Here is a 13,240-nt window from a genome sequence, read left to right on the forward strand (position 1 = left end):
AAGATCATGGCTGACCTGATTTTAAACTATGTTCTCGCATACTCTTGATGTTTCATCCCCTTGGTAATAAAGTCTATTGACCACTGCTTTAAAATTTGGAGATTTTGTATCCGTTGCTTTTTTTTGTGTTTTCCAAAGACAGCTGTCTGAGAGAATTTTCTCTTTTTTTTCCTCCCTTCTCTATCCTGAGTGTCTTCCCACACCACCACCATTTTAGTTCTAGTTTCTCCCAAAACAGGAAACATCCTTTCCACATCCCTCTGGTCGGGTCCTGTCAGGATCTTGTGTTGTAATTGAATCATTCCTAAGTGGATTTAAGCCTAACCTGTCTAGTATCACTTCATACTGCAATGTGTACTTTGCAGGTATTGTCTAGTAAACCTTCTCTGAACTCTTTCTAATGCATTAGCATCCTTCCAACAAGATACAAGCAGGGTTTCCTTTGATTCATTCTGGGCTTCAGAGTGGTACTAGTTTTTTGCTTATCTTGCAGCCTGAGCTTATGTAACTGGCTTGCTAGACCTTCTTTCTTTTGTTTTTGTTTGGCTTCCTTTCATTGCTCCCATCTGCTGAGTGTGTGGTTAAATTTTGGCTGGACTGGATCTATTGATAGTAGCCTTCTTCCTTCAGAGACCTTTCATGAACCAGCTGACTTTTACTGACAGCCTAATAATTTTGTGGTCACATTTAGTGGTAACCAACTTTTTATTTGTTTTTAAAAACTTCTGAATTTGAATTCAATTGTTTATCATACTTTGATTTGAACATGTCTTGGTATTAAAAGACTTTGCCTCTGATTTGCTAGCCCAGTAACGCCACCATCTGGAGAAACTAATCAAATTTTATGTTTCACACACATTTGCATGGAGATATTTCCCCCCCTTACTCATTCTAGAGCCATGTTTGTCACTGGCCTTTGGCTGTCTCTGGTTGCTCTCGATGGTGGTGAGTTGCTGCCTTGAGCCGCGGCAGCCCATGTGCTGTTGGTGACCCACAATGCCATTAGGGAGGGAGTTCCAAGATTTTGACTCAGTCACGTTGAAGGAACAATTGTGTTTCAAAGTCGAAATGGAGAACTAGGTGAAGCTGGTGGAAGCATTTATCTTCCTCCCCTGTCCTTCGCGATAGTCGTGGCCATGGATTTGGAAAGTGCTGTCTAAGGAACCTTGGTGAATTTCTGCAGCGCATCTTGTAAATGGTACACGCAGCTGCTACTGAGTGTTAGTGGTGGAAGGAGTAAATGTTTGTGGTTATGCTGCCATTCAAGTAGGCTGCATTGTCCTGAATCTGGTTACACTACTTGAGCAGTCAGCTTTTTTGTTCAGTAATTAAACTATTAACTGTAATTTGATGGCTAAATATAGCATCCCCCATTTTCCTGCAAGTCCTCCAAATCTTTTTGGCTTGTATCATTTTCACCTGAGGAGTTGGGGAGAAAGTTCTAAAGTCTTTGGTCAAAGTTTTTTTTTGTTTGCTCAGTTAAAATTTATCCCATTAATTTTTGGGAGTTACAGATCTAGATAAAATTGAAGCTCTGTTACATCACTTTGTTTCCAAATAGAACAAATAAAGCAAATTATATTGTGTTTCAAGGAGATTTTGCCCTTGTTTATTTCCTTGCTCTGTAGCAGTGAATTTACAGTACTGTAAAGGAGCCCTGTTAGTTAATTCACTGCATATTTAAGTAATTTTTCTTCACACTATTAGGAGAAAAGCAAGCGGCCACCCATGTGAGTTTAGATCAGGAATATGAGCGTGAAGCCTCACAGCAGTGGAAGGAGCTTGAGGAGCAGGTGGTAGCCGTGGTGAATAAAGGAGCAGTACCACTCAATTTTCAGCCAACTCAGTACTGCCTAAACACCCAGACAGACAACCTGCGATTTCCTGTGGCTGTAGTGGAAGGTAAATTGGTCTCAATGATTTCTTCTGTATGGATGCTTATGTATTGAATGTAAATCTTTAACCAATTAATGCAAGGTTTAAAATTTCTGTCCTAGTAGATCCCGGTTTGAAACCTATTGGACAGAATCCTGTTCGCTTATTTGAATTAACTTGACACCCACTCTGTTCTTTCCCATGTCACGGCAGTATTTGGTGGAGATCTGGGAAGTACTCCTGCCCTGGCCAATCTTTATCCTCCAACATGATTCAATATGAGTTATTGACTTGTTTATTTAATTGCTGTTTGTGGGAGGTTGCTGTGTGCATGTTGCCTGCAAAGTTTTCTACATTGCAGCAATGTTTACACTTCAGTTGAAAAGTGTTGTGGTTTGCTTTGTGTGAGGTTGGAGAGTTCACTTTTTTGGCCTTGATCATGTGTTTTCTTAAAATACAGGACACCACACATTTCTCACCATTCCTTGAATCTCATTTCAGAAGTGCAGCCTTAAGCTGTAGCCTGCCTGAGCCAAAGCCTCCAAGTTCCCTATCAGTATTGACACCTTCATTTTCCAGAGTGATTCCAAAAATTCAGTAATGGAATTTCTTAGGGTCTAATTTCTTTTTACATTCATCACGGCTTTTTTTCTTCGGAGCACCAGAGACATGCTGTCTTCATTGAGCCTTAAACAAGTGATTTGATTTGGTAATATGCTATCAAGCAATTTCCTTTGTCATTCTTAGTGTGTTTTTTATTTTTGTGTGTAGAACCAGTCACAGTTGAAGTTGTGTTCAAAAATCCATTGAAGGTTCCTCTGCTGTTAAAAGATCTCTCGCTGTTGTGGAAGTTTAATTTTAGAGATTTTAATAGAAGTCCAGAGGAAGATGCAAAGCAATCAATTAGCAATGAAAAAGCTGCTGATCTCAAGGTAAACATTTTTTTTTAGTTTATCTACCTTTTTTGCTTGTGATTGTATTCCGATGGCTCAGTGGCTGTTAGATTAGCTTGGTGAGTTACTACCGTCACCTTGTGCCAATTCTCATTGGCCGTATCTAAGATGTTTAAGTCTGCTTGCACCTCAAGTGACTTACCCGTTGCCTTACAAGAAGTACCTGCTGCACCACATTGTGGTGTGTTGCTCATATTCCTGACTTGATCGCTTAGCTTGAAGAGCCCAACTCTTCAAGAATGGGATAAGGATTTCATTTGACTACTCCACTTTGAGGTGAGGAATTCCAATAATCCACAAACCTTAAGCTAAGAAGATTCTTCTCCCCTAAGTGCTTAATTTCAAGATGCAACATGCAAAATTGTTTTCTAAAGTTTGTAGACTTTGCCAAGCATTTGGAGTAGCCTCTGATCATCTACATTTTATTCGCTGTAGGAATTAGATATTTCAATATAATCTTGTGCTATTTTTATCATAAGGAATCTATTGCCTCTAAAGCAGCCTGGCCTCGGATATGATACAGTAACAAGTCAAGTATGTGGACTGAGCCAGCATACTTGTTTGTGCTTTGTGTAAAATACTTTTGAGTAACTAAGTGATATTTACTGTTCTTGAGTTTATATTGTGTATAAATCTTTAAAAAAATTGTATGTGTTTAAGTTACTGACTGACTTTGACTTTGTTTAATTTAGTAAACTCGGTGTTAAAGAGTTTGTTCATACTTAATTGATATGCAGGCATGGAGATATTTTTGGTCAATCTTTTTTCAGCCAAGGAAGCCATTTTTTTAACCAGTGCTACCTGTTTGGAATTCTGTCCAGCTGTGGTCACTGTTTCTGTGAGATAGTAATTTAAATAGCACTTCCCCAGTAATAGTTGTCACATATCTGTTGTGGACAGTCGGTTTATTGACTTTTTTCGCCACTTTTTTTTTAGACATGATCTTTTATGTATCTTATGCACTCTTGTAAGATTAAGTTGGAACAAGAAAGGCATGCCTGTTTTTAAGTACGATTATGGCTTGAAGCAAACTTGTCTTTTAAGTTTGTTTGGAGAATGAAAACTACCGGTCAGAGGAAGCGTGTTGTGTGCATTAATTAAAATCTGTTTTTCATGATTACAGACATCCCCTGGTATTGCCACAGAGGTAATAAGTGAATTTCAAATAAATGGTGAAGAGACTAAAGTGGTGAGTGTGAGATTGGTCTTGAAATAGAATGTATGCTACTTCTTATTTTGCAAATCACGATTTTCATCTCTAGCTCTTCCCCCACCGCCCAGCAGACGTTAACTTGTTGAATGGCAACGTGTGTTCCACTTGCTTCCTGGCAGCTTCTCTGGGTGGCTCTTTTTCTCCCTTTTTGCATCTTAATAATTCCATAAAGAGTAACATAACTGAGGCTAATCCTAATCCACATTAACATTTCCACCAATGGGAACACAGATTTAAACATGGTCCTGTCTGCCTCCCTGAGGGTTTGGAGGCCAGTTATCGTATCCTGTGACTGCAGAGGCTGAGATCATTTCCTTCAACACAAGAATTGAAGCAGAGCCTGTGCTTTGCTTATTCTTGTTAAGTGGCCTTCCAAATGCTCATTTAAATCCAAGCTGCTTGTTTTTTTTTTTGACACATTGTTGTAAAGTGAACGACACACGTAAAGTGCTGATGAACAAAAAGCATGCTCGGTGTAACAACAAACTTTCGTGGTTCAATCAATGTATGTAGTCTGCTCACTGGCACTTTAGCAGCCACTGAATGACATATTTACTCTACAGTTAGAACACAATCAAAATTTTGTCCGTGATATCCTGCCTATTTAGAACATAGTTTAAGTTGAGATTTAAAAAAAAAAGCTCAAGCTGAATTTAGCAGAGCATGCTTGGAAGGATCAAAATATTCAACTCAACTTTTACTTGTAATCCAGAAGGAAAGCCTCAGTTTTGGAGCAGGGTAGGTGTTTTGGGCCGTTCCAACCTGTACAAGCTAAAATGGGTACTAATTTAGACTAAGATAGTTAGAGGTGAGAGAAATTCATTACATTAGAGTGTAGAGCTATCCTGGGTGAATTAGATCAAAAGTTTGGCAGGACAGATCATTACAGAACAATGGCTTCCTGGGTTGGGGTGGGGGTGCAGAATCCAGGATTAGACCATTCAGTCCTGCAAGCCTGCTGTGCCATTCACTATGATCATGACTGGTCATCTAACTCAGCACCCGTTTCGTGTCTTCTCCCTTTACCCTTTGGTCTCTTTTTAGCCATAAAAACTAAATCTAACTCCTCCTCAAACATTCAGTGTTTTGGCCTCCACTGGCTTCAGTGGCAGAGAATTCCACAGGTTCACCACTCCATGGATAAGGAACTTTCTCCTCATCTCAGACCAAAATGGCCTGCCCTGTCGACTGTGACCCCCTGGGTTCTTGATTTCCCCAGTCATTGGAAATCACCTTCCTGTGTTTACCCTTTCTATGTGATCATTTCTCGTAGAAACATAGGTAGGAGCAGGAGGGAGGCCATTTGGCCCTTTTAAGTCTGCTCCATTATTCTCCACAACCATGGCTGATCACCTGACTCAATAGCCTAATCCTGTTTTCTCCCCATAACCTATGATCCTGTTTGCCCCAAGTGCACAATCATTCTTAACTTGCGTGAATACAATTTTAACTGACTCTGTTCATATGTCTGTCCTGCGTTTCCAGAAATCCCTCTGGTAAACTCTTGTTGCACTCCCTCCATAGCCAGAACATCTATCCTCCTGAAAAAGGTACCAAAACTGCACACATTACTTCAGGTGTGGTCTGATCAAGGTCCTGTACAATTGCAGGAAGACATCCCTGCTCCTGCACTCCTAATCCCCTCACTATGAAGCTCAATGTACTGTTTTCCCATTCACTACACCATGTTTACCTTCAGTGGCTGGTGTATAAGTACGTCCAAGTCTCACTGCACCACTCCCTTTTCCAATCTATTACTATTCAGATAATCTGCTTTGTGTTTTTGCTGCAAAAGTGAATAACCTCAACATTTATCCTCATTATATTTCACCCTGTCATGTATTTGCTCGCTTGCTTTCTTTTCCAAATCTCACCTGGAGTGTCTTTGCATCCTCCTTACAGTTCACTGTACTACCCAGCTTTGTGTCATCTGCAAACTTGGAGATATTGCATTTAGTTTACATTTTAATCATGAATATATATTCTTAATAGCTGTGATCTGACCACTGGTCACCGCAGTACCCCAGTAGCCACTATCTGCCATACAGGAAAAAAAGACCCACTTATTCCAATCTGTCAACCAGTTCTCTCTCCATGTCAGTATGTTGTCTCCATTCCCATGTGCTCTTATTTTACACAATCTCATGAGGAACCTTATTGAAAGCCTTCTCCAAGTCCAAACGAATTATATCCATTGGCTCCCCTTATCAACTCTACCAGTTAATGCCCTTGCAGAATTTCAGTAGATTTATCGAGCATGATCTCCTCCTTTTCCTTTTTCGTAAATCCACACTGACTACCCTACCACATCCCTATTTTCCAACTGCTCTGCTACAAAATCTGTTATAGTGGACTTCAGCATTTCCTCACTATCAATGCCATGCTGACCTTGCCTGTTTTCTTGTGATCTCTGTTAAATAGTGGGGTTACATGAGGTATCCTCAAATCAGAAAGATATAGGAGCAGAATTAAGTTATTCAGCCCATTATCTCTCGTTGTTTGATCATAGCTGAGATGTTTCTCAACAGCATTCTCCTGCCTTGTCCCTGTAATCCTTGATCCCTTTACTAATCAAGAACCTGTCTATCTCTGTCTTAAATACAGTCAGTGACTTGGCCACCACAGCCCTCTGCGGCAATAAGTTCTACAGATTCATCACCATCTGACTGAAAAAATTTCCTTTTCATATTGGCTCTTAAAATTATCTCTTTACTCTGATCCTGTGTCCTTGGGTGCTAGTCTCCACCACTAGTGGAGACATCTTCTCCAAGTCCACTCTATCCAGCCCTGTCAACATTCCCAAAATTTTCAATGAGATTCCCCCTCCATCCTTCTAAATTCCATTGAATACAGACCTAGATTCTTCAACCACTCCTCAAATGAGAAGCCATTCATCCCTGGGATCATTCTCGTAAACTTCCTCTGCTGCCCACACCACAAACAAACCACCACCACACCATACCTTCATATACAGGACCTAAAACTGTTCAGTGTTCCAAATGTGGTCTGACCAGAGTCTTGTACAGCCCCAGCAGTATATCTCTATATTTTCTGGCCATCTTGAAATGAATGCTCACGTTGCCTTTGTCATATTAACTGCCGACTGAGCCTACATGTTAACCTTGAGTCCTAGTTCAGGATTCCCTTAAGTTCCTTTTGGGCTTCAGATTTCTAAAGCCTTTCCCTGTTTAAAAAATAGCCTATGCCTCTGTTCTTGCTGCCCAAGTACATAACCTCATTCTTTCCCACTATTCCATCTATTGTTACTTTGCCCACTCTTATGGCTTGTTCGAGTCCTTCTGCAGTCTCCCAGCTTCTGCCTGCTCTTCCTCCTATTGTCGTCATCTGAAAGCTTTAGCTGCAGTTTTCCATTCATATAAATGATTTGGATGTGAATGTAGATAGCACGGTTAATAAGCTTGAAAATGATACCAAAATTGATGGTATATTGGATACAGTGGGATTTGGATTAGCTGGATTGAATAGCGGAGGAGTGGCAGTTGGAGTTTAATTTTGTTAAGTGTGAGGTGTTTTGCATTTCAATAAGACCAACCAGGGAAGGATTTGAGATAATAAAATGTGAGGCTGGATGAACACAGCAGGCCAAGCAGCATCCCAGGAGCACAAAAGCTGACGTTTCGGGCCTAGACCCTTCATCAGAGAAAGGATTTGGACATGTAATAGTAGGGCCCTGAGGAGTGTTGTTGAACAGAGACTTAAGTGTTCAGGTGCATATTTTGTTTAAAGTGCCATCGCATATGGACTATTTAGTTTCTCCACCATTTCTTTGTTCCCTTTACATCTACTTCAGCCTCATTTTTCCAACAGTTCAGTGTCTACTCTTGCCTCTCTTATATAATCTTAAACTCTTGCAAGCATCTTTCATATTACTGGGCTCACCCACACATTTCATCTTCTCTTCCCTTATTGCTTTTTCAATTATCTTCTGGCTTTACACTAATCCTTGCATTGTATGCATTTTATTTTGCCACGGTTGCCTTGTCCTCCCCTTCATATGTTTTTTACTCTCCCTTGAGTGAATTTCTGCTGTGCCTCTCAAATTACCCCTAGAAAGGTGGCTCAGTGGTTAGCACTGCAGCCTCGCAGTGCCAGGTGACCCGGGTTCGACCCTAGCCTCGGCGACTGTCTGTGTGGAGTTTGCACATTCTCCCCGTGTCTGCGTGGGTTTCCTCCGGGTGCTCGGGTTTCCTCCCACAGTCCAAAGATGTGCAGGCTAGGTGGATCGGCCATGCTAAATTGCCCGTAGTGTTGAGAGGTGTGTGGGTTATAGGGGGATGGGTCTGGGTGGGATGCTTCAAAGGGTGGTGTGGACTTGTGGGGCCGAAGGGCCTGTTTCCACACTGTAGGGGATCTAATCTAATCTAAATCCCTGCTGTTGTTGCACCATTGTCTTCCCTAATAGACTCCCCTTCCACTCCTCCCTCATGCCTTTGCAGTCAGCTTTACTCAATTGTAATACTGTTACATCTGATTCCAGCTTGTCTCCCTCAAACTGTAGTGTGTATTCTCTCATGATCACTGTCCCCTAGGGATTCCTTCAATTTTAGCTCCTTTATCAAATTTACCTCATTACACATCACCAGGCTCTGAATTACCTATTCCCTGGTGGGCTCAATCACCAGCTGCTCCAAAAAAAATGATACCATCTCATAAACATTCCATGAATTCCTTTTTCATGAGATCAGTTACCAACCTCATTTCCCCAATCCACCTGAAATCTTCAAGTCCCTCATGATTATTGTAATAGAAAAGACATCCCAGAAAGGCACTATTTCCTGATTTCTTACTGACATACTGAATACTGCTGGGATATCTGTGCATAATTCCCATTAGAGTCTTTTCTCCTTTTTTATGGCTTCTCAGCTCTGCCTTTGCAGATTCTTCACCCTGTGATTCTTACTACCCTCTTGCTAATGATTTCATTTAATGTCCTGCTAACAAGTCACCCTTCTGCTAATGTGCCTGCTCTTTCAATAGGCTGACTATCCTTGGACATTTAGTTCAGCCCTGGATCCTAATAGCCACATTCCTGATGACAAGTCCAATGTGGACTTGGCTTTAATGTCTTATTTGACATGATGCCTTAATGCAGAGCATCCTTGGCTTGCTCTCGAGGTGGATCTTGAACTCTGAACCTTCTGACTCGTGATAGGAGTGTCACCACCGTCAGTGGCTGTCAAATTGTATAATCGTAAACAACATATGATCAGTAAAGCAAGTTACTCCTTTAAGTACCTGTTTTAAAATAATTTTCACGAATACTTTCATTGTGAACCTGTTGCTGACCAGAACACTGATCTCCAGTAAAAACCATCTTGACAGATCTAGCATTTTTAAATGTTATTTCAGCTTGGCACCATATGCTTATATTTTGCGTCAGCCTTTGAAAACGTTTTCAATGTATGATAACCCTGTACGTCAAGAATATTTTTGAAAATAACTTGTGCTTTTGTGATTTTAGGCAAGATTAAAACTGCTTCCTCATCAGACAGGAGAGTTGCGCATTCTTGGTGTTGTATATAATCTTAGCACTGTACAGTCATCTCCTACACAAGATGGAATGGACTACAGTCCTGGAATGCAGATAGGAGGTGAGACCATCTGGTTCTCAGGTATCTTACTGAATGGGCTGCATTTTCTGACACTGGAGCGCGCACAGTATACTCAGATTTTTGTATGCGCACTCTCTTGCATGTGTGACTCTGGAGCCTGCACGTGCCCAGTTGATTTGGGCACGTGATGTGGGCAAATACTGCCTATCTAATGAAGCAGCTTGCGCCATTTTTGAAAGCACATTATATTTTTAATACAGCGAATATTGGAAATCTCAAACAAAAGCAGAAAAGACTAGAAGTATTCAAGTCAGGAAGTGCCTGTGAGCCCTTCAGTTTTTCAAGTTTGTTACATTTATAAAGGGGTTGAAGTGCAGGAGCCTTGTTTCATGGAAGGGTTTTGGTGAGACCACGTCTGAGTAGAGTACAGTTTTTGCTTCCTTACCAAGGAAGGATGTACCTACCTTTAGCAGGTGCAACACTTTTTTAATTCACTCGTGGAATGAGGACATTGCTGGCTAGGCCAACCTTTATTTCCCACCCTTAATTGCCTAGAAAGCAGTTAAGAGTCAACCACAAACCAAAACAGAAATTGCTAGAAAAGCTCAGCAGTTTTCTCTCTGAAGAGAAATCAGAAGTAACATTTTGCATCCAGTGACCCTTCCTCAGACCTGCTGAGCTTTCCAACAATTTCTGTTTTTGTTTCTGATATACGGTGCCTGCTGTTCTTTCAGTTTATATTAGAGTCAACCACACTGCTGTGGTTCTGGAGTCACATACATAGGCTAGCCTGGGTAGAAATGGCACTTTCACTCCCTGCAGGATATTAGTGAACCAGGTGGGTTTTTAGAACAATCAGCAATGGATTCATGGTCCACATCCTATCACAAGTCAGAAGATTCAGAGTTCAAGATCCACCTCGAGGGCAAGCCTAGGATGCTCTGCATTAAGGCATCATGTCAAATAAGACATAATAACTTGAGGTTTTATTGATTTCAAATTCTGCCTTAATCCATGATAAGATTCAAACCTGAGTCCCAGAACATTTCGTTAAGTTGATGGCTGGGGTGACGTGATTGTTCTCCGAGACAAGATTGAGTTGCCTCCGTCTGCAGAGTGTGCAATTTGGTAGAATTTGAGGTGGTGTAATAGAATCTTATAGAACTCATTAGGGACTTGACAGGATAAATGCTGAGGTGGCATGTTTTCCTTTGCTGGTGAGCATAGCAGGTGGTTCTCAATCTCTGAATAATTCATTTGAGGATAAAATGCAAGCTCCTTCACTTGAATGGTGAGTTTTTGGAACTTCACCTTGAGAACTTCGAAGCTCAGTCATTAATATAGTCAAGCTGCAATTGACAGTTTTTTTACTTGAGATACTACGCGTCTGTGCTTTGTATAGGAAGGTGGAGTTGGTAGTAGGTCAGCTGTGATTGTATCGAATGGCAGAAGGACTAAATGGCCTATTCCTACTTTTATTTCATAAAACATTTTCTCTCGCCACTGGCTGATCTATTGCATATTTTAAGCACTTTGTGTTATTTTATGTGTGGGAAGATTGTGTTGACTTGCTCCTGTCACTTTTTTTCTCTGATCGGTTTACACAGGCAGTTACCTCAATGCCAGCAGCCTCCGCCTGGGAAAGTCTGGAAGCAAACAGCAGGCTCCTTACAGCCTCCATCAGTCCAGCCCTTCAGATCAACTAGAATACTTCCAAGGACTAAGCTGGACAGAAGGTTAGTTGAATTGATGAAGAGTGGTGGTGGAGTAGCTACTAGAGTAGTTCTGGTGAATGTGCTAGACAAGAATAATTTGTCTACTCATTACATGCCAAGCCTGAGAACATTAAAGTTGACTCCCTGTGTTCGACACCAAAATTTAGCCAAACTGACTGTTAGTTGAAGGCCACTTCATAATTTGTTTGAGCTGTTCATCTTTAAGTCTTGTAATTCTTGTCAGTATTAACTGAGAGAATATATTGTAGTTTTTTTCTTCATATTCAAAGTTGAAATTGAGCAAATGATCTATTTTGGATTCGTATTGATCTGTCAAGCTTTGCCCACTTTGCCAATAATGAAGATGTTGCGAGCAAGGTGGACAATGGGGACCCAGTGGATGTGGTGTACCTAGGTTTCCAAAAGGCCTTCAAGGTGCTGCACACAAGGCTGCTGCATAAGATAAGGATGCATGGCATTAGGTGTAGTAGCATGGATAGAGCATATGTTGACTAACAGGAAGCCAAGAGTGGGGATAAATGAGTGCTATTTTGACTTGGCAATTGGTGATAGGTGGTGCGCCTCGGATCGGTATTGAGACCACAATTATTTACAATTTATATTGCACTGTATTTGGGGACCACATGTAGGGTGTCAAAGTTTGCAGATGACACGAAGATGAGTGGCAGAGCAAAGCGTGCAGAGGACTGTGAAACTTTGCAGAGGAACATAGATACATTGAGTGAGTGGGCGAAGGTCTGGCAGATGGAATACAATGTAAATAAATGTGAAGTCATACATTTTGGTAGGAGTAATAGTAAAAGGGATTATTACTTGAGTTGTAAGAAGTTGCAGCATGCTGCTACGCAGAGGGACCTGGGTGTCCTTGTGCATGAATCACAGAAGGTTGGTCTGCGGGTCCAACAAGTAATTAGAAGGCCAATGGAATTTTGTCCTTCATTGTGAAAGGGATTGAGTTTAAAAGCAGAGAGGTTATGTTGCAGCTGTATAAGGTGCTGGTGAGGCCGCACCTGGAGTATAGTGTGCAGTTTTGGTGTCCATACTTGAAGGCTGTGCTGGCACTGGAGGGGGTGCAAAGGAGGTTCACTAGGTTGTTTCCAGAGTTGAGGGGGTTGGCTTATGAGGAGAGACTGAGTAGATTGGGATTGTATTCATTGGAATTCAGAAGATTGAGGGGTGAATCTTTATAGAAACATATAAAATTATGAAGGGAGTAGATAAGACAGAAGTAGAGAGGATGTTCCCACTAGCAGGTGAAGTTAGGACAAGAGGCCATAGCCTCAAGATTAGAGGGAGCAGATTTAGGACTGAATTAAGAAGGAACTTCTTCACCCAGAGGGTTGTTAATCTATGGAATTCCTTGCCCAGTGAAGTAGTTGACGCTACTTCAGTCAATGTTTTTAAGACTCGGGTAAATTTTTTTGAACAATAAAGGCATTCAAGGATACGGTGAGAATGCAGATAAGTGGATCTGAGTCCACAAAAAGATCAGCCATGATCTTATTGAATGGTGGAGCAGGCTCGAAGGGCCGAATGGCCTGCTTCTGCTTCTAGTTCTTACGCTTAACCTGTCTATACTGTCTGCAACTTCGTTTTCACTACCTGCCTTTTTTGTTTGGCTCCTTCAATTTCCTCATCCAAGTGAATTATAAATAATTGTGGCTCTTAACTAATCCTGCTAATTACAGGTCACCTTCCCCAAAATGCCTCCATATTCCAAGCCCCCTCTTTTAGTTAGCCAATCCTCTATCCGTGCTAATACTACTACCTCCAACACCATGGGCCCTTGTTAAGTAGCTTCATGTGTTATCCAGAATCTGGTGAGCCTGTGGAATTTGCTACCACAAAACCACTGATTTCAAGGAGGAGTTGAATATAACAGATTGGGTT

General features: G+C 41.2%; 1 protein-coding gene across 2 annotated transcripts in view; it reads left to right on the forward strand.

Moving 5' to 3' along the window:
• The window catches only part of trappc8 (trafficking protein particle complex subunit 8), a 150,107-nt gene that overhangs the window by 102,020 nt on the left and 34,847 nt on the right, over window positions 1-13,240 (forward strand). For both annotated transcript variants that reach the window (XM_048529398.2, XM_048529399.2), the window contains 5 exons: window positions 1,708-1,902; window positions 2,647-2,807; window positions 3,952-4,017; window positions 9,524-9,653; window positions 11,222-11,350. In XM_048529398.2, the coding sequence (XP_048385355.1) occupies window positions 1,708-1,902; window positions 2,647-2,807; window positions 3,952-4,017; window positions 9,524-9,653; window positions 11,222-11,350 (681 nt within the window). The remainder of the gene's footprint in view (window positions 1-1,707; window positions 1,903-2,646; window positions 2,808-3,951; window positions 4,018-9,523; window positions 9,654-11,221; window positions 11,351-13,240) is intronic.

The sequence above is a fragment of the Stegostoma tigrinum genome, chromosome 5, assembly GCF_030684315.1.
Source record: "Stegostoma tigrinum isolate sSteTig4 chromosome 5, sSteTig4.hap1, whole genome shotgun sequence".
NCBI lineage: Eukaryota > Metazoa > Chordata > Chondrichthyes > Orectolobiformes > Stegostomatidae > Stegostoma > Stegostoma tigrinum.